General features: G+C 48.6%; 1 protein-coding gene across 4 annotated transcripts in view; it reads left to right on the top strand.

Moving 5' to 3' along the window:
- Positions 1-26,245, top strand: part of LOC106575059 (FERM, ARHGEF and pleckstrin domain-containing protein 1) — a 104,815-nt gene that overhangs the window by 37,722 nt on the left and 40,848 nt on the right. Inside the window, exons 9-20 of one of the 4 annotated variants that reach the window (XM_045698443.1) lie at positions 3,408-3,503; positions 3,658-3,824; positions 4,987-5,055; positions 5,169-5,241; positions 5,380-5,521; positions 10,676-10,881; positions 14,608-14,697; positions 16,915-17,048; positions 20,200-20,281; positions 21,671-21,911; positions 25,796-25,926; positions 26,060-26,128. In XM_045698443.1, coding sequence (XP_045554399.1) covers positions 3,408-3,503; positions 3,658-3,824; positions 4,987-5,055; positions 5,169-5,241; positions 5,380-5,521; positions 10,676-10,881; positions 14,608-14,697; positions 16,915-17,048; positions 20,200-20,281; positions 21,671-21,911; positions 25,796-25,926; positions 26,060-26,128 — 1,500 coding nt within the window. Of the gene's footprint in view, positions 1-3,407; positions 3,504-3,657; positions 3,825-4,986; positions 5,056-5,168; positions 5,242-5,379; positions 5,522-10,675; positions 10,894-14,607; positions 14,698-16,914; positions 17,049-20,199; positions 20,282-21,670; positions 21,912-25,795; positions 25,927-26,059; positions 26,129-26,245 lie in introns of all 4 variants that reach the window. The other 3 variants (XM_045698442.1, XM_045698440.1, XM_045698441.1) reach the window with 3 other exon arrangements.

The raw sequence follows: 26,245 nt of genomic DNA, 5'->3' as shown, positions 1-26,245 counted from the left end.
AGGGGAGACACTAGGATCAATGCTTTTAACTGGTCTAAACTCTCTCCTATAGGGGGGAGACACTAGGATCAATGCTTTTAACTGGTCTAAACTCTCTCCTATAGGGGGAGACACTAGGATCAATGCTTTTAACTGGTCTAAACTCTCTCCTATAGGGGGGAGACACTAGGATCAATGCTTTTAACTGGTCTAAACGCTCTCCTATAGGGGGGACACTAGGATCAATGCTTTTAACTGGTCTAAACTCTCTCCTATAGGGGGGGACACTAGGATCAATGCTTTTAACTGGTCTAAACTCTCTCCTATAGGGGGGACACTAGGATCAATGCTTTTAACTGGTCTAAACTCTCTCCTATAGGGGGACACTAGGATCAATGCTTTTAACTGGTCTAAACTCTCTCCTATAGGGGAGACACTAGGATCAATGCTTTTAACTGGTCTAAACTCTCTCCTATAGGGGGGACACTAGGATCAATGCTTTTAACTGGTCTAAACTCTCTCCTATAGGGGGGGGACACTAGGATCAATGCTTTTAACTGGTCTAAACTCTCTCCTATAGGGGGACACTAGGATCAATGCTTTTAACTGGTCTAAACTCTCTCCTATAGGGGGGACACTAGGATCAATGCTTTTAACTGGTCTAAACTCTCTCCTATAGGGGGACACTAGGATCAATGCTTTTAACTGGTCTAAACTCTCTCCTATAGGGGGGGACACTAGGATCAATGCTTTTAACTGGTCTAAACTCTCTCCTATAGGGGGACACTAGGATCAATGCTTTTAACTGGTCTAAACTCTCTCCTATAGGGGGACACTAGGATCAATACTTTTAACTGGTCTAAACTCTCTCCTATAGGGGGACACTAGGATCAATACTTTTAACTGGTCTAAACTCTCTCCTATGGGGGGGGACACTAGGATCAATGCTTTTAACTGGTCTAAACTCTCTCCTATAGGGGGACACTAGGATCAATACTTTTAACTGGTCTAAACTCTCTCCTATAGGGGGGACACTAGGATCAATACTTTTAACTGGTCTAAACTCTCTCCTATAGGGGGGACACTAGGATCAATACTTTTAACTGGTCTAAACTCTCTCCTATAGGGGGACACTAGGATCAATGCTTTTAACTGGTCTAAACTCTCTCCTATAGGGGGACACTAGGATCAATACTTTTAACTGGTCTAAACTCTCTCCTATAGGGGGGACACTAGGATCAATGCTTTTAACTGGTCTAAACTCTCTCCTATAGGGGGACACTAGGATCAATACTTTTAACTGGTCTAAACTCTCTCCTATAGGGGGACACTAGGATCAATACTTTTAACTGGTCTAAACTCTCTCCTATAGGGGGGTAGACACTAGGATCAATACTTTTAACTGGTCTAAACTCTCTCCTATAGGGGGACACTAGGATCAATACTTTTAACTGGTCTAAACTCTCTCCTATAGGGGAGACACTAGGATCAATACTTTTAACTGGTCTAAACTCTCTCCTATAGGGGGGACACTAGGATCAATACTTTTAACTGGTCTAAACTCTCTCCTATAGGGGGGACACTAGGATCAATGCTTTTAACTGGTCTAAACTCTCTCCTATAGGGGGGGACACTAGGATCAATACTTTTAACTGGTCTAAACTCTCTCCTATAGGGGGACACTAGGATCAATGCTTTTAACTGGTCTAAACTCTCTCCTATAGGGGGGACACTAGGATCAATACTTTTAACTGGTCTAAACTCTCTCCTATAGGGGGACACTAGGATCAATACTTTTAACTGGTCTAAACTCTCTCCTATGGGGGGGAGACACTAGGATCAATGCTTTTAACTGGTCTAAACTCTCTCCTATAGGGGGACACTAGGATCAATGCTTTTAACTGGTCTAAACTCTCTCCTATAGGGGGGGACACTAGGATCAATGCTTTTAACTGGTCTAAACTCTCTCCTATAGGGGGACACTAGGATCAATACTTTTAACTGGTCTAAACTCTCTCCTATAGGGGGACACTAGGATCAATGCTTTTAACTGGTCTAAACTCTCTCCTATAGGGGGACACTAGGATCAATGCTTTTAACTGGTCTAAACTCTCTCCTATAGGGGACACTAGGATCAATACTTTTAACTGGTCTAAACTCTCTCCTATAGGGGGGGACACTAGGATCAATACTTTTAACTGGTCTAAACTCTCTCCTATAGGGGGACACTAGGATCAATACTTTTAACTGGTCTAAACTCTCTCCTATAGGGGGACACTAGGATCAATACTTTTAACTGGTCTAAACTCTCTCCTATAGGGGGGTAGACACTAGGATCAATACTTTTAACTGGTCTAAACTCTCTCCTATAGGGGGACACTAGGATCAATACTTTTAACTGGTCTAAACTCTCTCCTATAGGGGGGGGACACTAGGATCAATACTTTTAACTGGTCTAAACTCTCTCCTATGGGGGGGACACTAGGATCAATGCTTTTAACTGGTCTAAACTCTCTCCTATAGGGGAGACACTAGGATCAATGCTTTTAACTGGTCTAAACTCTCTCCTATAGGGGGGACACTAGGATCAATACTTTTAACTGGTCTAAACTCTCTCCTATGGGGGGACACTAGGATCAATACTTTTAACTGGTCTAAACTCTCTCCTATAGGGAGACACTAGGATCAATGCTTTTAACTGGTCTAAACTCTCTCCTATAGGGGGGGACACTAGGATCAATGCTTTTAACTGGTCTAAACTCTCTCCTATAGGGGGACACTAGGATCAATGCTTTTAACTGGTCTAAACTCTCTCCTATAGGGAGACACTAGGATCAATGCTTTTAACTGGTCTAAACTCTCTCCTATAGGGAGACACTAGGATCAATGCTTTTAACTGGTCTAAACTCTCTCCTATAGGGGGACACTAGGATCAATACTTTTAACTGGTCTAAACTCTCTCCTATAGGGGGGGGACACTAGGATCAATGCTTTTAACTGGTCTAAACTCTCTCCTATAGGGGGGAGACACTAGGATCAATGCTTTTAACTGGTCTAAACTCTCTCCTATAGGGGGGGACACTAGGATCAATGCTTTTAACTGGTCTAAACTCTCTCCTATAGGGGGAGACACTAGGATCAATACTTTTAACTGGTCTAAACTCTCTCCTATAGGGGGGAGACACTAGGATCAATACTTTTAACTGGTCTAAACTCTCTCCTATAGGGAGACACTAGGATCAATGCTTTTAACTGGTCTAAACTCTCTCCTATAGGGGGGACACTAGGATCAATACTTTTAACTGGTCTAAACTCTCTCCTATAGGGGGGGACACTAGGATCAATGCTTTTAACTGGTCTAAACTCTCTCCTATAGGGGGGAGACACTAGGATCAATGCTTTTAACTGGTCTAAACTCTCTCCTATAGGGAGACACTAGGATCAATACTTTTAACTGGTCTAAAGTCCGCAAGCTGAGCTTCAAGAGGAAGCGTTTCCTCATCAAACTCAGACCAGACCTCAATGTAAGTCGTTTTATCAGTAAATTCACAGCGATATTCACCGGTTATTATGTAGTTTATATTAAGTGGTACAGGATGAAAACAGCCCATGTATTTTTCCTGTTTTAACCAATGCTAAGCTATGTGGTGACAGTGTCTGTGTGTCTCGTCCCTGCAGCAGAGTGGATACCAGGACACCCTGGAGTTTGCGATGGGCAGTCGAGACTGCAGTAAGATCTTCTGGAAAATATGTGTGGAGTATCACGCCTTCTTCAGACTGTTTGAGGAACCCAAACCCAAACCCAAAGCCGTTCTCTTCACCAGAGGCTCCTCCTTCAGGTTTAGGTAGGCTCCTCCTTCAGGTTTAGGTAGGCTCCTCCTTCAGGTTTAGGTAGGCTCCTCCTTCAGGTTTAGGTAGGCTCCTCCTTCAGGTTTAGGTAGGCTCCTCCTTCAGGTTTAGGTAGGCTCCTCCTTCAGGTTTAGGTAGGCTCCTCCTTCAGGTTTAGGTAGGCTCCTCCTTCAGGTTTAGGTAGGCTCCTCCTTCAGGTTTAGGTAGGCTCCTCCTTCAGGTTTAGGTAGGCTCCTCCTTCAGGTTTAGGTAGGCTCCTCCTTCAGGTTTAGGTAGGCTCCTCCTTCAGGTTTAGGTAGGCTCCTCCTTCAGGTTTAGGTAGGCTCCTCCTTCAGGTTTAGGTAGGCTCCTCCTTCAGGTTTAGGTAGGCTCCTCCTTCAGGTTTAGGTAGGCTCCTCCTTCAGGTTTAGGTAGGCTGCTCCTTCAGGTTTAGGTAGGCTGCTCCTTCAGGTTTAGGTAGGCTCCTCCTTCAGGTTTAGGTAGGCTCCTCCTTCAGGTTTAGGTAGGCTGCTCCTTCAGGTTTAGGTAGGCTCCTCCTTCAGGTAGGCTCCTCCTTCAGGTTTAGGTAGGCTCCTCCTTCAGGTTTAGGTAGGCTCCTCCTTCAGGTTTAGGTAGGCTCCTCCTTCAGGTTTAGGTAGGCTCCTCCTTCAGGTTTAGGTAGGCTCCTCCTTCAGGTTTAGGTAGGCTCCTCCTTCAGGTTTAGGTAGGCTCCTCCTTCAGGTTTAGGTAGGCTCCTCCTTCAGGTTTAGGTAGGCTCCTCCTTCAGGTTTAGGTAGGCTCCTCCTTCAGGTTTAGGTAGGCTCCTCCTTCAGGTTTAGGTAGGCTGGCTGCAGCAGACCCTCCTACCCAGAGCTACTTACAGTAGTAATTAGGGTTAAGTGCCTTGCTTATGGGTACATAGACCGTTTGTTCACCTAGTTGGCTCAGGGATTCGAACCAGCAACATTTTGTTTACAACGTTGGAGCTTGTAGAGGTTTAGGGAGGCTGGGTGGGTGTATAATATATATATATATTAGACCTCTGTGTTTCACTGACAGTCCTTTATTAACAGGGACTGTTCTGCTAGTAGACCTCTGTGTTTCACTGACAGTCCTTTATTAACAGGGACTGTCCTCCTTCAACGTTCTCTTCCATGTCCTGTCTCTTTATATCTGCAGCGGTCGGACACAGAAGCAGGTTTCTGATTACGTCAAGGACTCAGAGTTTCAAAAGGTCCCGTTTGAAAGGTGAGTCTTCGCACCTGTCCGGACGTCAGCCTCACTTCCCCCTGAGGCTTGTTTTGTCCCTTTTACCTTGACAGCTGATAGACCGAGCCTCACCTTTCTCCTCTGCCCGTCAGGAAACACAGTAAGAAGGTGTCCTGCGGCAGCCTGACCCCCCAGGATGGAAAGACATCCACACTACCACCAGAGGTCAAGTATATCACAGTGACTTTTTTCTCTTTGATTCATAGGAGAAGCAATGTGTTGTGTTGTTTTTAACAAAAGATATCACAGAGTACCCCTTTAACTTCTCTCTCTCTCTCTCTCTCTCTCATTCCTCCTCTCCAGACTGTCTCAGTGGACCAGACAGACTCTCCTCTCAGGTCGACCCTCCAGGCCCCGGGGGACGACCCCACGGTGACCAACGGCCACCAGGCTGGACCGGAGGCCCTACCCTCCTCCACCAGCCATCCAGAGCAGCAGATCTCAGGTCCAGTCTGGCATTTTTACATTTTAGTCATTTAGCAGACGCTCTTGTCCAGAGCGAATTACAGTAGTGAATGCATACATTTCATTTCATTATTTATTTTATTTTATTTTTTATTTATTTATTTTTTGTACTGCCCCCCCGTGGGAATCGAACCCACAACCCTGGCGTTGCGCACACCGTAGGAACAGGTATGGTAACTGTAACCAGGTCAGTTAGAGCAGGGGTTTGTGGGTAGGAACAGGTATGGTAACTGTAACCAGGTCAGTTAGAGCAGCAGTTTGTGGGTAGGAACAGGTATGGTAACTGTAACCAGGTCAGTTAGAGCAGGGGTTTGTGGGTAGGAACAGGTATGGTAACTGTAACCAGGTCAGTCAGAGCAGCAGTTTGTGGGTAGGGACAGGTATGGTAACTGTAACCAGGTCAGTTAGAGCAGGGGTTTGTGGGTAGGAACAGGTATGGTAACTGTAACCAGGTCAGTTAGAGCAGCAGTTTGTGGGTAGGAACAGGTATGGTAACTGTAACCAGGTCAGTTAGAGCAGGGGTTTGTGGGTAGGAACAGGTATGGTAACTGTAACCAGGTCAGTTAGAGCAGCGGTTTGTGGGTAGGAACAGGTATGGTAACTGTAACCAGGTCAGTTAGAGCAGGGGTTTGTGGGTAGGAACAGGTATGGTAACTGTAACCAGGTCAGTTAGAGCAGGGGTTTGTGGGTAGGAACAGGTATGGTAACTGTAACCAGGTCAGTTAGAGCAGGGGTTTGTGGGTAGGAACAGGTATGGTAACTGTAACCAGGTCAGTTAGAGCAGCAGTTTGTGGGTAGGGACAGGTATGGTAACTGTAACCAGGTCAGTTAGAGCAGGGGTTTGTGGGTAGGAACAGGTATGGTAACTGTAACCAGGTCAGTTAGAGCAGCGGTTTGTGGGTAGGAACAGGTATGGTAACTGTAACCAGGTCAGTTAGAGCAGGGGTTTGTGGGTAGGAACAGGTATGGTAACTGTAACCAGGTCAGTTAGAGCAGCAGTTTGTGGGTAGGAACAGGTATGGTAACTGTAACCAGGTCAGTTAGAGCAGGGGTTTGTGGGTAGGAACAGGTATGGTAACTGTAACCAGGTCAGTTAGAGCAGCAGTTTGTGGGTAGGGACAGGTATGGTAACTGTAACCAGGTCAGTTAGAGCAGGGGTTTGTGGGTAGGAACAGGTATGGTAACTGTAACCAGGTCAGTTAGAGCAGCAGTTTGTGGGTAGGAACAGGTATGGTAACTGTAACCAGGTCAGTTAGAGCAGGGGTTTGTGGGTAGGAACAGGTATGGTAACTGTAACCAGGTCAGTCAGAGCAGCAGTTTGTGGGTAGGGACAGGTATGGTAACTGTAACCAGGTCAGTTAGAGCAGGGGTTTGTGGGTAGGAACAGGTATGGTAACTGTAACCAGGTCAGTTAGAGCAGCAGTTTGTGGGTAGGAACAGGTATGGTAACTGTAACCAGGTCAGTCAGAGCAGCAGTTTGTGGGTAGGGACAGGTATGGTAACTGTAACCAGGTCAGTTAGAGCAGGGGTTTGTGGGTAGGAACAGGTATGGTAACTGTAACCAGGTCAGTTAGAGCAGCGGTTTGTGGGTAGGAACAGGTATGGTAACTGTAACCAGGTCAGTTAGAGCAGGGGTTTGTGGGTAGGAACAGGTATGGTAACTGTAACCAGGTCAGTTAGAGCAGGGGTTTGTGGGTAGGAACAGGTATGGTAACTGTAACCAGGTCAGTTAGAGCAGGGGTTTGTGGGTAGGAACAGGTATGGTAACTGTAACCAGTGTGACCTCAGGCAGCTCTGACTGCTTCCTGTCCTCTCCTCTCTTCCAGGTGTGATCTCAGGCAGCTCTGACTGCTTCCTGTCCTCTCCTCTCTTCCAGGTGTGATCTCAGGCAGCTCTGACTGCTTCCTGTCCTCTCCTCTCTTCCAGGTGTGATCTCAGGCAGCTCTGACTGCTTCCTGTCCTCTCCTCCTCTCTTCCAGGTGTGATCTCAGGCAGCTCTGACTGCTTCCTGTCCCCTCCTCTCTTCCAGGTGTGATCTCAGGCAGCTCTGACTGCTTCCTGTCCTCTCCTCCTCTCTTCCAGGTGTGATCTCAGGCAGCTCTGACTGCTTCCTGTCCTCTCCTCCTCTCTTCCAGGTGTGATCTCAGGCAGCTCTGACTGCTTCCTGTCCTCTCCTCCTCTCTTCCAGGTGTGATCTCAGGCAGCTCTGACTGCTTCCTGTCCTCTCCTCTCTTCCAGGTGTGATCTCAGGCAGCTCTGACTGCTTCCTGTCCTCTCCTCCTCTCTTCCAGGTGTGATCTCAGGCAGCTCTGACTGCTTCCTGTCCCCCTCCTCTCTTCCAGGTGTGATCTCAGGCAGCTCTGACTGCTTCCTGTCCCCTCCTCTCTTCCAGGTGTGATCTCAGGCAGCTCTGACTGCTTCCTGTCCCCCTCCTCTCTTCCATGTGTGATCTCAGGCAGCTCTGACTGCTTCCTGTCCCCCTCCTCTCTTCCAGGTGTGATCTCAGGCAGCTCTGACTGCTTCCTGTCCCCTCCTCTCTTCCAGGTGTGATCTCAGGCAGCTCTGACTGCTTCCTGTCCCCCTCCTCTCTTCCAGGTGTGATCTCAGGCAGCTCTGACTGCTTCCTGTCCCCCCTCCTCTCTTCCAGGTGTGATCTCAGGCAGCTCTGACTGCTTCCTGTCCCCTCCTCTCTTCCAGGTGTGATCTCAGGCAGCTCTGACTGCTTCCTGTCCCCCTCCTCTCTTCCAGGTGTGATCTCAGGCAGCTCTGACTGCTTCCTGTCCCCCTCCTCTCTTCCAGGTGTGATCTCAGGCAGCTCTGACTGCTTCCTGTCCTCTCCTCTCTTCCAGGTGTGATCTCAGGCAGCTCTGACTGCTTCCTGTCCTCTCCTCTCTTCCAGGTGTGATCTCAGGCAGCTCTGACTGCTTCCTGACCTCTCCTCTCTTCCAGGTGTGATCTCAGGCAGCTCTGACTGCTTCCTGTCCTCTCCTCTCTTCCAGGTGTGATCTCAGGCAACTCTGACTGCTTCCTGTCCCCTCCTCTCTTCCAGGTGTGATCTCAGGCAGCTCTGACTGCTTCCTGTCCCCTCCTCTCTTCCAGGTGTGATCTCAGGCAGCTCTGACTGCTTCCTGTCCTCTCCTCCTCTCTTCCAGGTGTGATCTCAGGCAGCTCTGACTGCTTCCTGTCCTCTCCTCCTCTCTTCCAGGTGTGATCTCAGGCAGCTCTGACTGCTTCCTGTCCTCTCCTCCTCTCTTCCAGGTGTGATCTCAGGCAGCTCTGACTGCTTCCTGTCCTCTCCTCCTCTCTTCCAGGTGTGATCTCAGGCAGCTCTGACTGCTTCCTGTCCCCTCCTCTCTTCCAGGTGTGATCTCAGGCAGCTCTGACTGCTTCCTGTCCCCTCCTCTCTTCCAGGTGTGATCTCAGGCAGCTCTGACTGCTTCCTGTCCTCTCCTCTCTTCCAGGTGTGATCTCAGGCAGCTCTGACTGCTTCCTGTCCTCTCCTCCTCTCTTCCAGGTGTGATCTCAGGCAGCTCTGACTGCTTCCTGTCCTCTCCTCCTCTCTTCCAGGTGTGATCTCAGGCAGCTCTGACTGCTTCCTGTCCTCTCCTCCTCTCTTCCAGGTGTGATCTCAGGCAGCTCTGACTGCTTCCTGTCCTCTCCTCCTCTCTTCCAGGTGTGATCTCAGGCAGCTCTGACTGCTTCCTGTCCTCTCCTCCTCTCTTCCAGGTGTGATCTCAGGCAGCTCTGACTGCTTCCTGTCCCCTCCTCTCTTCCAGGTGTGATCTCAGGCAGCTCTGACTGCTTCCTGTCCTCTCCTCTCTTCCAGGTGTGATCTCAGGCAGCTCTGACTGCTTCCTGTCCTCTCCTCCTCTCTTCCAGGTGTGATCTCAGGCAGCTCTGACTGCTTCCTGTCCCCTCCTCTCTTCCAGGTGTGATCTCAGGCAGCTCTGACTGCTTCCTGTCCCCTCCTCTCTTCCAGGTGTGATCTCAGGCAGCTCTGACTGCTTCCTGTCCCCTCCTCTCTTCCAGGTGTGATCTCAGGCAGCTCTGACTGCTTCCTGTCCTCTCCTCTCTTCCAGGTGTGATCTCAGGCAGCTCTGACTGCTTCCTGTCCCCTCCTCTCTTCCAGGTGTGATCTCAGGCAGCTCTGACTGCTTCCTGTCCTCTCCTCTCTTCCAGGTGTGATCTCAGGCAGCTCTGACTGCTTCCTGTCCCCTCCTCTCTTCCAGGTGTGATCTCAGGCAGCTCTGACTGCTTCCTGTCCCCTCCTCTCTTCCAGGTGTGATCTCAGGCAGCTCTGACTGCTTCCTGTCCCCCTCCTCTCTTCCAGGTGTGATCTCAGGCAGCTCTGACTGCTTCCTGTCCCCTCCTCTCTTCCAGGTGTGATCTCAGGCAGCTCTGACTGCTTCCTGTCCCCTCCTCTCTTCCAGGTGTGATCTCAGGCAGCTCTGACTGCTTCCTGTCCTCTCCTCTCTTCCAGGTGTGATCTCAGGCAGCTCTGACTGCTTCCTGTACTCTCCTCTCTTCCAGGTGTGATCTCAGGCAGCTCTGACTGCTTCCTGTCCCCTCCTCTCTTCCAGGTGTGATCTCAGGCAGCTCTGACTGCTTCCTGTCCTCTCCTCTTTTCCAGGTGTGATCTCAGGCAGCTCTGACTGCTTCCTGTCCCCCCTCCTCTCTTCCAGGTGTGATCTCAGGCAGCTCTGACTGCTTCCTGTCCCCTCCTCTCTTCCAGGTGTGATCTCAGGCAGCTCTGACTGCTTCCTGTCCCCTCCTCTCTTCCAGGTGTGATCTCAGGCAGCTCTGACTGCTTCCTGTCCTCTCCTCTCTTCCAGGTGTGATCTCAGGCAGCTCTGACTGCTTCCTGTCCTCTCCTCTTTTCCAGGTGTGATCTCAGGCAGCTCTGACTGCTTCCTGTCCTCTCCTCTCTTCCAGGTGTGATCTCAGGCAGCTCTGACTGCTTCCTGTCCCCTCCTCTCTTCCAGGTGTGATCTCAGGCAGCTCTGACTGCTTCCTGTCCCCCCTCCTCTCTTCCAGGTGTGATCTCAGGCAGCTCTGACTGCTTCCTGTCCTCTCATCTCTTCCAGGTGTGATCTCAGGCAGCTCTGACTGCTTCCTGTCCTCTCCTCTCTTCCAGGTGTGATCTCGGGCATCTCTGATCTCTCGGACTCCACCTTGGCCAACCCTTCAGTGGTGGTGAACGGGCAGAAACCCTTTCCCCTCGGCCCGGGTCAGAGCCCCAACGTGCACCAGCCCTCGCCCTTCAACGCCCATTCCTCGCCCCTCTCATCCCCCCTGTTCACCGACGCTGGTGGCTACGTCCGTACGGATGACGAGGACGAGGTTCGGAGGAAGGTTTGTCTTTCAGGGAGGGAGGGAGGGAGGAGAAGGAGAGATTGGAGGACGGGGAAGGACATGTTCCTCATACTCTTGAGAGAGCGATCCAGCCCAGAGGACAGTCCTGTTCTACTCTGTTAGAGCTGTGTTAATCCCTCTTTACCAGGCTAGTGAGAGTCTGTAAGGAACTGTGTTTAATCTCTTTACCAGGCTAGTGAGAGTCTGTAAGGAACTGTGTTAATCCCTCTTTACCAGGCTAGTGAGAGTCTGTAAGGAACTGTGTTTAATCTCTTTACCAGGCTAGTGAGAGTCTGTAAGGAACTGTGTTAATCCCTCTTTACCAGGCTAGTGAGAGTCTGTAAGGAACTGTGTTTAATCTCTTTACCAGGCTAGTGAGAGTCTGTAAGGAACTGTGTTTAATCTCTTTACCAGGCTAGTGAGAGTCTGTAAGGAACTGTGTTTAATCTCTTTACCAGGCTAGTGAGAGTCTGTAAGGAACTGTGTTTAATCCTCTTTACCAGGCTAGTGAGAGTCTGTAAGGACCTGTGTTTAATCTCTTTACCAGGCTAGTGAGAGTCTGTAAGGAACTGTGTTTAATCTCTTTACCAGGCTAGTGAGAGTCTGTAAGGAACTGTGTTTAATCTCTTTACCAGGCTAGTGAGAGTCTGTAAGGAACTGTGTTAATCCCTCTTTACCAGGCTAGTGAGAGTCTGTAAGGAACTGTGTTTAATCTCTTTACCAGGCTAGTGAGAGTCTGTAAGGACCTGTGTTAATCCCTCTTTACCAGGCTAGTGAGAGTCTGTAAGGAACTGTGTTTAATCTCTTTACCAGGCTAGTGAGAGTCTGTAAGGAACTGTGTTAATCCCTCTTTACCAGGCTAGTGAGAGTCTGTAAGGAACTGTGTTAATCCCTCTTTACCAGGCTAGTGAGAGTCTGTAAGGAACTGTGTTTAATCTCTTTACCAGGCTAGTGAGAGTCTGTAAGGAACTGTGTTTAATCTCTTTACCAGGCTAGTGAGAGTCTGTAAGGAACTGTGTTTAATCTCTTTACCAGGCTAGTGAGAGTCTGTAAGGAACTGTGTTAATCCCTCTTTACCAGGCTAGTGAGAGTCTGTAAGGAGCTGTGTTATTCCTCTTTACCAGGCTAGTGAGAGTCTGTAAGGAACTGTGTTTAATCTCTTTACCAGGCTAGTGAGAGTCTGTAAGGAACTGTGTTTAATCTCTTTACCAGGCTAGTGAGAGTCTGTAAGGAACTGTGTTTAATCTCTTTACCAGGCTAGTGAGAGTCTGTAAGGACCTGTGTTAATCCCTCTTTACCAGGCTAGTGAGAGTCTGTAAGGAACTGTGTTTAATCTCTTTACCAGGCTAGTGAGAGTCTGTAAGGAACTGTGTTAATCCCTCTTTACCAGGCTAGTGAGAGTCTGTAAGGAACTGTGTTTAATCTCTTTACCAGGCTAGTGAGAGTCTGTAAGGAACTGTGTTAATCCCTCTTTACCAGGCTAGTGAGAGTCTGTAAGGAACTGTGTTTAATCTCTTTACCAGGCTAGTGAGAGTCTGTAAGGAACTGTGTTTAATCTCTTTACCAGGCTAGTGAGAGTCTGTAAGGAACTGTGTTAATCCCTCTTTACCAGGCTAGTGAGAGTCTGTAAGGAACTGTGTTTAATCTCTTTACCAGGCTAGTGAGAGTCTGTAAGGAACTGTGTTTAATATCTTTACCAGGCTAGTGAGAGTCTGTAAGGAACTGTGTTATTCCCTCTTTACCAGGCTAGTGAGAGTCTGTAAGGAACTGTGTTTAATCTCTTTACCAGGCTAGTGAGAGTCTGTAAGGAACTGTGTTTAATCTCTTTACCAGGCTAGTGAGAGTCTGTAAGGAACTGTGTTTAATCCCTCTTTACCAGGCTAGTGAGAGTCTGTAAGGAACTGTGTTTAATCTCTTTACCAGGCTAGTGAGAGTCTGTAAGGAACTGTGTTTAATCTCTTTACCAGGCTAGTGAGAGTCTGTAAGGAACTGTGTTAATCCCTCTTTACCAGGCTAGTGAGAGTCTGTAAGGAACTGTGTTAATCCTCTTTACCAGGCTAGTGAGAGTCTGTAAGGAACTGTGTTTAATCTCAATATTTACTGTATACTACGTAGTCATAGGCCTATTCGACTATAGACTACCAATATCTACTGTATACTACGTAGTCGTAGATCTATTAGGCTAAACTGTAAATGATTGTTTGTTCCTGAACTGGTGGGATGGCCGAGCTCTCCTTCAGCTATCCTTCAGCTATCCTTCAGCTATCCCTCAGCTATCCTTCAGCTATCCCTCAGCTATCCCTCAGCTATCCTTCAGCTATCCTTCAGCTATCCCTCAGCTATCCCTCAGCTATCCTTCAGCTATCCTTCAGCTATCCTTCAGCTATCCCTCAGCTATCCTTCAGCTATCCTTCAGCTATCCTTCAGCTATCCTTCAGCTATCCCTCAGCTATCCTTCAGCTATCCTTCAGCTATCCCTCAGCTATCCCTCAGCTATCCCTCAGCTATCCTTCAGCTCTCCCTCAGCTATCCCTCAGCTATCCCTCAGCTATCCTTCAGCTATCCTTCAGCTCTCCCTCAGCTATCCCTCAGCTCTCCTTCAGCTATCCTTCAGCTATCCTTCAGCTATCCTTCAGCTATCCTTCAGCTATCCTTCAGCTATCCTTCAGCTATCCCTCGGCTATCCCTCGGCTATCCTTCGGCTATCCCTCAGCTATCCCTCAGCTATCCCTCAGCTATCCTTCAGCTATCCTTCAGCTATCCTTCAGCTATCCTTCAGCTATCCTTCAGCTATCCTTCAGCTATCCCTCAGCTATCCCTCAGCTATCCCTCAGCTATCCCTCAGCTATCCCTCAGCTATCCCTCAGCTATCTTTCAGCCATTCTTCAGCTCTCCTTTAGCTCTCCTTTAGCTATCCTTCAGCTATCCTTTAGCTATCCTTCAGCTATCCTTTAGCTATCCTTCAGCTATACTTCAGCTATACTTCAGCTATCCTTAAGCTATCCTTAAGCTATCCTTTAGCTATCCTTTAGCTATCCTTCAGCTTTACCTCGGCTATACCCCGGCTATCCTTTGGCTATCCTTTGGCTATCCTTTAGCTATCCTTTAGCTATCCTTCAGCCATCCTTCAGCTATCCTTAAGACATCCTTCAGCTATCCTTCAGCTATCCTTCAGCTATCCTTCAGCTATCCTTCAGCAATCCCTCAGCTATCCCTCAGCTATCCCTCAGCTATCCCTCAGCTATCCTTTAGCTCTCCTTCAGCTATCTTTTAGCTCTCCTTCAGCTATCCCTCAGCTATACTTCAGCTATACTTCAGCTATTCTTCAGCTATACTTTAGCTATCCCTCAGCTCTCCTTTAGCTATCCTTCAGCTATCCCTCAGCAATCCCTCAGCTATCCCTCAGCTATCCCTCAGCTATCCTTCAGCTATCCTTTAGCTATCCTTTAGCTATCCTTCAGCTATCCTTCAGCTATCCTTTAGCTATCCTTCAGCACCACAAGTTTGTTGAACTTCTTTAACATCGTTGTCCGATCCTTTCAGCACCATGAAGGGCTCTCCAATCTCTTAAAATAACTCTCTTCACTTTATCATTATTATTATTATTATTATTATTATTATTATTATTATTATTATTATTATTATTATTATTATTATTATATTATTATTATTATTTTTATTATTATTATTATTATTATTATCTCTTTCTTCCAGAAGTTCCCAACTGACAAGGCCTACTTCATCGCCAAGGAGCTTCTCACCACAGAGAGAACCTTTCAGAAGGACCTGGCAGTTATAACCGTGGTAAGACTAGTTATATCCGTGGTAAGACTAGTTATAACCCTGGTAAGACTAGCTATAACCCTGGTAAGACTAGCTATAACCCCATTAAGACTAGCTATAACCCTGGTAAGACTAGCTATAACCCTGGTAAGACTAGCTATAACCCTGGTAAGACTAGTTATAACCCTGGTAAGACTAGTTATATCCGTGGTAAGATTAACTATAACCCTGGTAAGACTAGTTATATCCGTGGTAAGACTAGGTATAAATGTGGTAAGACTAGTTATAAATGTGGTAAGACTAGTTATAAATGTGGTAAGACTAGTTATAAATGTGGTAAGACTAGTTATAAATGTGGTAAGACTAGTTATAAATGTGGTAAGACTAGTTATAAATGTGTTAAGACTAGTTATAACCGTGGCACGACTAGTTATAACCGTGGCACGACTAGTTATAACCGTGGCACGACTAGTTATAACCGTGGCACGACTAGTTATTACTGTGGAAGACTAGTTATAACCCTGGTATGACTAGTTTTAACCCTAGTACGACTAGCTATAACCCCATTAAGACTAGTAGTAACCGTGGTAAGACTCGTAATAACTGTGGTAAGACTCGTAATAACTGTGGTAAGACTCGTAATAACTGTGGTAAGACTAGTAATATCCGTGGTAAGACTAGTAATATCTGTGGTAAGACTAGCTATAACCCCATTAAGACTAGTAATAACTGTGGTAAGACTAGTAATATCTGTGGTAAGACTAGTAATATCCGTGGTAAGACTAGTAATAACTGTGGTAAGACTAGTAATAACTGTGGTAAGACTAGTAATAACCGTGGTAAGACTAGTAATAACTGTGGTAAGACTAGTAATAACCGTGGTAAGACTAGTAATAACTGTGGTAAGACTAGTAATAACTGTGGTAAGACTAGTAATAACTGTGGTAAGACTAGTAATAACCGTGGTAAGACTAGTAATAACTGTGGTAAGACTAGTAATAACTGTGGTAAGACTAGTAATATCCGTGGTAAGACTAGTAATAACTGTGGTAAGACTAGCTATAACCCCATTAAGACTAGCTATAACCCTGGTAAGACTAGTAATAACCGTAAATGACTGTCTTTAGATCAGCAGTAATCAGCGTGTACCTATTCAGTAATCAGTACAGTGAGCTACAGTCTGTTGTCCTGTAGACCCCCCAGCTGGTAATCAGCTACACTACCTATACAGCTGGTTGGAGTTTGCCTTGGTCTCTCCCTTCCCCAGCATAGCCAGCCCACCACTGTCTTCTATCACCAGCCAGACAGCTGGCCTCTCCTCTCTAACAGCTGTATTGTCTCCCAGTCGTTCCAGGCGGTGCTGGGTAAAGAGGAAGTCTAACAGCTGTATTGTGTCCCAGTCGTTCCAGGCGGTGCTGGGTAAAGAGGAAGTCTAACAGCTGTATTGTCTCCCAGTCGTTCCAGGCGGTGCTGGGTAAAGAGGAAGTCTAACAGCTGTATTGTCTCCCAGTCGTTCCAGGCGGTGCTGGGTAAAGAGGAAGTCTAACAGCTGTATTGTCTCCTAGTCGTTCCAGGCGGTGCTGGGTAAAGAGGAAGTCTAACAGCTGTTGTATTGTCTCCCAGTCGTTCCAGGCGGTGCTGGGTAAAGAGGAAGTCTAACAGCTGTATTGTCTCCCAGTCGTTCCAGCCTGTGCTGGGTAAAAAGGAAGTCTAACAGCTGTATTGTATTGTCTCCCAGTCGTTCCAGGCGGTGCTGGGTAAAGAGGAAGTCTAACAGCTGTATTGTGTCCCAGTCGTTCCAGGCGGTGCTGGGTAAAGAGGAAGTCTAACAGCTGTATTGTATTGTCTCCCAGTCGTTCCAGGCGGTGCTGGGTAAAGAGGAAGTCTAACAGCTGTATTGTGTCCCAGTCGTTCCAGGCGGTGCTGGGTAAAGAGGAAGTCTAACAGCTGTATTGTCTCCCAGTCGTTCCAGGCGGTGCTGGGTAAAGAGGAAGTCTAACAGCTGTATTGTCTCCCAGTCGTTCCAGGCTGTGCTGGGTAAAGAGGAAGTCTAACAGCTGTATTGTCTCCCAGTCGTTCCAGGCGGTGCTGGGTAAAGAGGAAGTCTAACAGCTGTATTGTGTCCCAGTCGTTCCAGGCGGTGCTGGGTAAAGAGGAAGTCTAACAGCTGTGTTGTGTCCCAGTCGTTCCAGGCGGTGCTGGGTAAAGAGGAAGTCTAACAGCTGTATTGTCTCCCAGTCGTTCCAGGCGGTGCTGGGTAAAGAGGAAGTCCTGCCAGACTCAGTGAGGACTCTGATCAACACCAACTACGATCCAGTCTATCAGTTCCACCAGGCCTTCCTCAAGGAGGTGGAGCAGAGGCTGCAGCAATGGTGAGGTGTGTGTGTGTGTGTGTGTGTGTGTGTGTGTGTGTGTGTGTGTGTGTGTGTGCGTGCGTGCGTCCAGGTATTCAGCACCACTCTTCAGTCACTCAGTGAGTCACTACAGCAGCCGGTCATACAGGACTGATCATCATCAGCTGGGGGACGACCCGTCAGAGACTCTGGTGGACACTGAGAGGACTGACCTGGTGAATACTGCTCCACTGAGAGGACAGACCTGGTGGACACTGAGAGGACAGACCTGGTGAATACTGCTCCTCTGAGAGGACAGACCTGGTGAATACTGCTCCACTGAGAGGACAGACCTGGTGAATACTGCTCTACTGAGAGGACAGACCTGGTGAATACTGCTCCACTGAGAGGACAGACCTGGTGAATACTGCTCTACTGAGAGGACAGACCTGGTGAATACTGCTCCACTGAGAGGACAGACCTGGTGAATACTGCTCCACTGCCCCATCTGCTGGTGTAACTGTGTAACTACAGCGAGTCTCCACGTGGGCTGGAGAACCTCAGGAATGCAGTCAACAGTGTCTAAACTCTCTCAACCAATCACAGGAAGGGTTTGATCTTCTCCTGGGGATTGATGCTTCTCAGCTGTTAACCACGCTGTTGTAATGTGGGGTCACTGAGAGAGATGGGTTACTGAATGAGTGGTGTCACTGAGAGAGATGGACAGATGGGTTACTGAATGGGTGGTGTCACTGAGAGAGAGATGGACAGATGGGATACTGAATGAGTGGTGTCACTGAGAGAGCTGGACAGATGGGTTACTGAATGAGTGGTGTCACTGAGAGAGATGGGTTACTGAATGAGTGGTGTCACTGAGATGGACAGATGGGATACTGAATGAGTGGTGTCACTGAGAGAGATGGACAGATGGGTTACTGAATGAGTGGTGTCACTGAGAGAGATGGGTTACTGAATGGGTGGTGTCACTGAGAGAGATGGACAGATGGGATACTGAATGAGTGGTGTCACTGAGAGAGATGGACAGATGGGATACTGAATGAGTGATGTCACTGAGAGAGATGGGTTACTGAATGAGTGATGTCACAGAGAGATGGACAGATGGGATACTGAATGAGTGATGTCACTGAGAGAGATGGACAGATGGGATACTGAATGAGTGATGTCACTGAGAGAGATGGGTTACTGAATGAGTGGTGTCACTGAGAGAGATGGACAGATGGGATACTGAATGAGTGGTGTCACTGAGAGAGATGGACAGATGGGATACTGAATGGGTGGTGTCACTGAGAGAGAGATGGACAGATGGGTTACTGAATGGGTGGTGTCACTGAGAGAGATGGGTTACTGAATGGGTGGTGTCACAGAGAGATGGACAGATGGGATACTGAATGGGTGGTGTCACTGAGAGAGATGGACAGATGGGATACTGAATGAGTGGTGTCACTGAGAGAGATGGACAGATGGGATACTGAATGAGTGGTGTCACTGAGAGAGATGGGTTACTGAATGAGTGGCGTCACTGAGAGAGATGGGTTACTGAATGAGTGGCGTCACTGAGAGAGATGGGTTACTGAATGAGTGGTGTCACTGAGAGAGATGGGTTACTGAATGAGTGGCGTCACTGAGAGAGATGGGTTACTGAATGAGTGGTGTCACTGAGAGAGATGGGATACTGAATGGGTGGTGTCACTGAGAGAGATGGGTTACTGAATGGGTGGTGTCACTGAGAGAGATGGGTTACTGAATGAGTGGCGTCACTGAGAGAGATGGGTTACTGAATGAGTGGTGTCACTGAGAGAGATGGGTTACTGAATGAGTGGCGTCACTGAGAGAGATGGGTTACTGAATGAGTGGCGTCACTGAGAGAGATGGGTTACTGAATGAGTGGCGTCACTGAGAGAGATGGGTTACTGAATGAGTGGCGTCACTGAGAGAGATGGGATACTGAATGAGTGGCGTCACTGAGAGAGATGGGTTACTGAATGGGTGGTGTCACTGAGAGAGATGGGATACTGAATGAGTGCCGTCACTGAGAGAGATGGGTTACTGAATGAGTGGCGTCACTGAGAGAGATGGGTTACTGAATGAGTGGCGTCACTGAGAGAGATGGGTTACTGAATGAGTGGCGTCACTGAGAGAGATGGGTTACTGAATGAGTGGCGTCACTGAGAGAGATGGGTTACTGAATGAGTGGCGTCACTGAGAGAGATGGGTTACTGAATGAGTGGCGTCACTGAGAGAGATGGGATACTGAATGAGTGGCGTCACTGAGAGAGATGGGTTACTGAATGGGTGGCGTCACTGAGAGAGATGGGATACTGAATGAGTGGCGTCACTGAGAGAGATGGGTTACTGAATGAGTGGCGTCACTGAGAGAGATGGGTTACTGAATGAGTGGCGTCACTGAGAGAGATGGGTTACTGAATGAGTGGCGTCACTGAGAGAGATGGGTTACTGAATGAGTGGCGTCACTGAGAGAGATGGGTTACTGAATGAGTGGCGTCACTGAGAGAGATGGGATACTGAATGAGTGGCGTCACTGAGAGAGATGGGATACTGAATGAGTGGCGTCACTGAGAGAGATGGGTTACTGAATGAGTGGCGTCACTGAGAGAGATGGGTTACTGAATGAGTGGCGTCACTGAGAGAGATGGGTTACTGAATGACTGGCGTCACTGAGAGAGATGGGTTACTGAATGAGTGGCGTCACTGAGAGAGATGGGTTACTGAATGAGTGGCGTCACTGAGAGAGATGGGTTACTGAATGAGTGGCGTCACTGAGAGAGATGGGTTACTGAATGACTGGCGTCACTGAGAGAGATGGGTTACTGAATGAGTGGCGTCACTGAGAGAGATGGGTTACTGAATGAGTGGCGTCACTGAGAGAGATGGGTTACTGAATGAGTGGCGTCACTGAGAGAGATGGGTTACTGAATGAGTGGCGTCACTGAGAGAGATGGGTTACTGAATGAGTGGCGTCACTGAGAGAGATGGGATACTGAATGAGTGGCGTCACTGAGAGAGAGATGGGATACTGAATGGGTGGTGTCACTGAGAGAGATGGGTTACTGAATGAGTGGCGTCACTGAGAGAGATGGGATACTGAATGGGTCTGTCTCCTGCAGGGTTCAGCTGAGAAGCAGGTAACCATGTTGGTTTCTGTCTCCAGGGAGGGCCGGTCCAACGCCCACATTAAGGGAGACGACCAGCGCGTCGGTGACGTCCTGCTGAAGAACGTTCAGGGCATAAAGGTACAGTACATGTGGATATCGTTCCTGCCCTTCAACACGTCCTCAGAGATATGACCTGTGGGTTATAGGTGGAGTCTGTGTTTGACTACAGTCATCTGATGAATGGACCCTAACCCCTCCATCTCCTCTCTCCCTCTCTCCCCTCTCCCCTCTCCCCTCTCCTCTCTCCCTAACCCCTCCATCTCCTACCTACCCCTCTCCTCTCTCCCCTCTCCTCTCTCCCCTCTCCTCTCTCCCCTCTCCTCTCTCCTCTCTCCCTAACCCCTACATCTCCTACCTAACCTACCTCTCTCCTCTCTCCTCTCTCCTCTCTCCCCTCTCCTCTCTCCCTAACCCCTCCATCTCCTACCTACCCCTCTCCTCTCTCCCCTCTCCTCTCTCCTCTCTCCCTAACCCCTACATCTCCTACCTAACCTACCCCTCTCCTCTCTCCTCTCTCCCTAACCCCTACATCTCCTACCTAACCTACCCCTCTCCTCTCTCCCCTCTCCCCTCTCCTCTCTCCCTAACCCCTACATCTCCTACCTAACCTACCCCTCTCCCCCTCTCCTCTCTCCCTAACCTACCCCTCTCTCCTCTCTCCCTAACCTACCCCTCTCTCCTCTCTCCCCTCTCCTCTCTCCTCTCTCCCTAACCCCTACATCTCCTACCTAACCTACCCCTCTCCTCTCTCCTCTCTCCCTAACCTGTCCCTCTCCATCTCTCCTCTCTCCCTAACCTGTCCCTCTCCATCTCTCCTCTCTCCCTAACCTTCCCTCTCCTCTCTCCTCTCTCCCTAACCTGTCCCTCTCCATCTCTCCTCTCTCCCTAACCTACCCCTCTCCTCTCTCCCCTCTCCCTAACCTACCCCTCTCCCCTCTCCTCTCTCCCTAACCTACCCCTCTCCCCTCTCCCCTCTCCTCTCTCCCTAACCTACCCCTCTTCTCTCTCCTATCTCCCTAACCTACCCCTCTCCTCTCTCCCCTCTCCTCTCTCCTCTCTCCCTAACCTACCCCTCTCCTCTCTCCTATCTCCCTAACCTACCTCTCTCCTCTCTCCCTAACCTACCTCTCTCCTCTCTCCCTAACCTACCCCTCTCCTCTCTCCCTAACCTACCCCTCTCCCTCTCCTCTCCTCTCTCCTCTCTCCCCTCTCCTCTCTCCCTAACCTACCCCTCTCCCCTCTCCCCTCTCCTCTCTCCCCTCTCCTCTCTCCCTAACCTACCCCTCTCCTCTCTCCCCTCTCCTCTCTCCCTAACCTACCCCTCTCCTCTCTCCTCTCTCCCCTCTCCTCTCTCCCTAACCTACCCCTCTCCTCTCTCCCCTCTCCTCTCTCCCTAACCTACCCCTCTCCTCTCTCCCCTCTCCTCTCTCCCTAACCTACCCCTCTCCTCTCTCCTCTCTCCCCCAGCAGCAGTTGACGCCCCTCCTGCAGCATCACGGCGAGGTGTTGGTTGCGTTGGACCGTTCGTGTCGTGCGTCCCAGCGGCTGGAGGAGGCGTGTCGAGAGTTTGAGCAGCAGAAGGTGTGTTACCTGTCCCTCAACATGTTCTTGCTGCGGCCGCTGCATCGCCTGCTGCACTACAAACTGATTCTGGAGAGACTCTGCAAACACTACCCCCCTACACATCAAGACTTCAGAGACAGCAGAGGTACGTTACAGCAGCTCTAGCTGCCCTAGCTGATATATCAGAGAGATAACCCTCCTCCTCTAGCTGCCCTAGCTGATATATCAGAGAGACAACCCTCCTCCTCTAGCTGCCCTAGCTGATATATCAGAGAGATAACCCTCATCCTCTAGCTGATATATCAGAGAGATAACCCTCCTCCTCTAGCTGCCCTAGCTGATATATCAGAGAGATAACCCTCCTCCTCTAGCTGCCCTAGCTGATATATCAGAGTGATAACCCTCCTCCTCTAGCTGCCCTAGCTGATATATCAGAGAGATAACCCTCCTCCTCTAGCTGATATATCAGAGAGATAACCCTCCTCCTCTAGCTGCCCTAGCTGATATATCAGAGAGATAACCCTCCTCCTCTAGCTGCCCTAGCTGATATATCAGAGTGATAACCCTCCTCCTCTAGCTGCCCTAGCTGATATATCAGAGAGATAACCCTCCTCCTCTAGCTGATATATCAGAGAGATAACCCTCCTCCTCTAGCTGCCCTAGCTGATATATCAGAGAGATAACCCTCCTCCTCTAGCTGATATATCAGAGAGATAACCCTCCTCCTCTAGCTGCCTAGCTGATATATCAGAGAGATAACCCTCCTCCTCTAGCTGCCCTAGCTGATATATCAGAGAGATAACCCTCCTCCTCTAGCTGATATATTTGAGAGATGACCCTCCTCCTCTAGCTGCCCTAGCTGATATATCAGAGAGATAACCCTCCTCCTCTAGCTGCCCTAGCTGATATATCAGAGAGATAACCCTCCTCCTCTAGCTGATATATCAGAGAGATAACCCTCCTCCTCTAGCTGATATATCAGAGAGATAACCCTCCTCCTCTAGCTGATATATCAGAGAGATAACCCTCCTCCTCTAGCTGCCTAGCTGATATATCAGAGAGATAACCCTCCTCCTCTAGCTGCCCTAGCTGATATATCAGAGAGATAACCCTCCTCCTCTAGCTGATATATTTGAGAGATGACCCTCCTCCTCTAGCTGCCCTAGCTGATATATCAGAGTGATAACCCTCCTCTAGCTGCCCTAGCTGATATATCAGAGAGATAACCCTCCTCCTCTAGCTGCCCTAGCTGATATATCAGAGAGATAACCCTCCTCCTCTAGCTGATATATTTGAATGATGACCCTCCTCCTCTAGCTGCCCTAGCTGATATATCAGAGAGATAACCCTCCTCCTCTAGCTGCCCTAGCTGATATATCAGAGAGATAACCCTCCTCCTCTAGCTGATATATCAGAGAGATAACCCTCCTCCTCTAGCTGATATATCAGAGAGATAACCCTCCTCCTCTAGCTGCCCTAGCTGATATATCAGAGAGATAACCCTCCTCCTCTAGCTGCCCTAGCTGATATATCAGAGAGATAACCCTCCTCCTCTAGCTGATATATCAGAGAGATAACCCTCCTCCTCTAGCTGCCCTAGCTGATATATCAGAGAGATAACCCTCCTCCTCTAGCTGCCCTAGCTGATATATCAGAGAGATAACCCTCCTCCTCTAGCTGATATATTTGAGAGATGACCCTCCTCCTCTAGTTGCCCTAGCTGATATATCAGAGAGATAACCCTCCTCCTCTAGCTGCCCTAGCTGATATATCAGAGAGATAACCCTCCTCCTCTAGCTGATATATCAGAGAGATAACCCTCCTCCTCTAGCTGATATATCAGAGAGATAACCCTCCTCCTCTAGCTGCCCTAGCTGATATATCAGAGAGATAACCCTCCTCCTCTAGCTGCCCTAGCTGATATATCAGAGATAACCCTCCCCCTCTAGCTGCCCTAGCTGATATATCAGAGAGATAACCCTCCTCCTCTAGCTGCCCTAGCTGATATATCAGAGAGATAACCCTCCTCCTCTAGCTGATATATTTGAGAGATGACCCTCCTCCTCTAGCTGCCCTAGCTGATATATCAGAGAGATAACCCTCCCCCTCTAGCTGCCCTAGCTGATATATCAGAGAGATAACCCTCCTCCTCTAGCTGCCCTAGCTGATATATCAGAGAGATAACCCTCCTCCTCTAGCTGCCCTAGCTGATATATCAGAGAGATAACCCTCCTCCTCTAGCTGATATATCAGAGAGATAACCCTCCTCCTCTAGCTGCCCTAGCTGATATATCAGAGAGATAACCCTCCTCCTCTAGCTGCCCTAGCTGATATATCAGAGAGATAACCCTCCTCCTCTAGCTGATATATCAGAGAGATAACCCTCCTCCTCTAGCTGCCCTAGCTGATATATCAGAGAGATAACCCTCCCCCTCTAGCTGCCCTAGCTGATATATCAGAGAGATAACCCTCCTCCTCTAGCTGCCCTGGCTGATATATCAGAGAGATAACCCTCCTCCCTCTAGCTGATATATCAGAGAGATAACCCTCCTCCTCTAGCTGCCCTAGCTGATATATCAGAGAGATAACCCTCCTCCTCTAGCTGATATATCAGAGAGATAACCCTCCTCCTCTAGCTGCCCTAGCTGATATATCAGAGAGATAACCCTCCTCCTCTAGCTGATATATCAGAGAGATAACCCTCCTCCTCTAGCTGCCCTAGCTGATATATCAGAGAGATAACCCTCCTCCTCTAGCTGCCCTAGCTGATATATCAGAGATAACCCTCCTCTAGCTGCCCTAGCTGATATATCAGAGAGATAACCCTCCTCCTCTAGCTGCCCTAGCTGATATATCAGAGAGATAACCCTCCTCCTCTAGCTGATATATCAGAGAGATAACCCTCCCCCTCTAGCTGCCCTAGCTGATATATCAGAGAGATAACCCTCCTCCTCTAGCTGCCCTAGCTGATATATCAGAGAGATAACCCTCCTCCTCTAGCTGATATATCAGAGAGATAACCCTCCTCCTCTAGCTGCCCTAGCTGATATATCAGAGAGATAACCCTCCTCCTCTAGCTGCCCTAGCTGATATATCAGAGAGATAACCCTCCTCCTCTAGCTGCCCTAGCTGATATATCAGAGAGATAACCCTCCTCCTCTAGCTGATATATCAGAGAGATAACCCTCCTCCTCTAGCTGCCCTAGCTGATATATCAGAGAGATAACCCTCCTCCTCTAGCTGCCCTAGCTGATATATCAGAGAGATAACCCTCCTCCTCTAGCTGCCCTAGCTGATATATCAGAGAGATAACCCTCCTCCTCTAGCTGATATATCAGAGAGATAACCCTCCTCCTCTAGCTGCCCTAGCTGATATATCAGAGAGATAACCCTCCTCCTCTAGCTGATATATCAGAGAGATAACCCTCCTCCTCTAGCTGCCCTAGCTGATATATCAGAGAGATAACCCTCCTCCTCTAGCTGATATATCAGAGAGATAACCCTCCTCCTCTAGCTGCCCTAGCTGATATATCAGAGAGATAACCCTCCTCCTCTAGCTGCCCTAGCTGATATTATCAGAGAGATAACCCTCCTCCTCTAGCTGATACATCAGAGAGATAACCCTCCTCCTCTAGCTGCCCTAGCTGATATATCAGAGAGATAACCCTCCTCCTCTAGCTGCCCTAGCTGATATATCAGAGAGATAACCCTCCTCCTCTAGCTGCCCTAGCTGATATATCAGAGAGATAACCCTCCTCCTCTAGCTGATATATCAGAGAGATAACCCTCCTCCTCTAGCTGATATATCAGAGAGATAACCCTCCTCCTCTAGCTGCCCTAGCTGATATATCAGAGAGATAACCCTCCTCCTCTAGCTGCCCTAGCTGATATATCAGAGAGATAACCCTCCTCCTCTAGCTGCCCTAGCTGATATATCAGAGAGATAACCCTCCTCCTCTAGCTGATATATCAGAGAGATAACCCTCCTCCTCTAGCTGATATATCAGAGAGATAACCCTCCTCCTCTAGCTGCCCTAGCTGATATATCAGAGATGGTGCTGCAGCTTCAGGGAACCATGACGAAGATGGAGAACATCCAGAAGCTTCTAGAACTGAAGAAAGATCTGACAGGCTTCCGGGACCTGGCTGTACCGGGCAGGGTAAGAGAACACTTTTACTGATTTATTCCAAGTTGTAGTACATCAAACCTCACGTTGTCCTCAGTGTATCTAACTTCCAGACATGTTTGTTCATCGTTTACTCTGTGTGTATTGTTTATGTTGACCCATCCAGGAGTTTATCAGACTGGGCTGTCTCAGTAAGCTCTCAGGGAAAAGACTACAGCAGAGAATGTTCTTCCTGGTTAGTCTTTACTTCCTACTTCCTGTCGCATGACTCCTCTGCTTCTCGCTCACCCTATCCCTCACTGTGTTCCTCCCTCTCTCTCTCTCTCTCTCTCTCTCTCTCTCTCTCTCCCTC

The sequence above is a fragment of the Salmo salar genome, chromosome ssa16, assembly GCF_905237065.1.
Source record: "Salmo salar chromosome ssa16, Ssal_v3.1, whole genome shotgun sequence".
NCBI lineage: Eukaryota > Metazoa > Chordata > Actinopteri > Salmoniformes > Salmonidae > Salmo > Salmo salar.
This window is presented reverse-complemented; position numbering and strand designations above follow the sequence as displayed.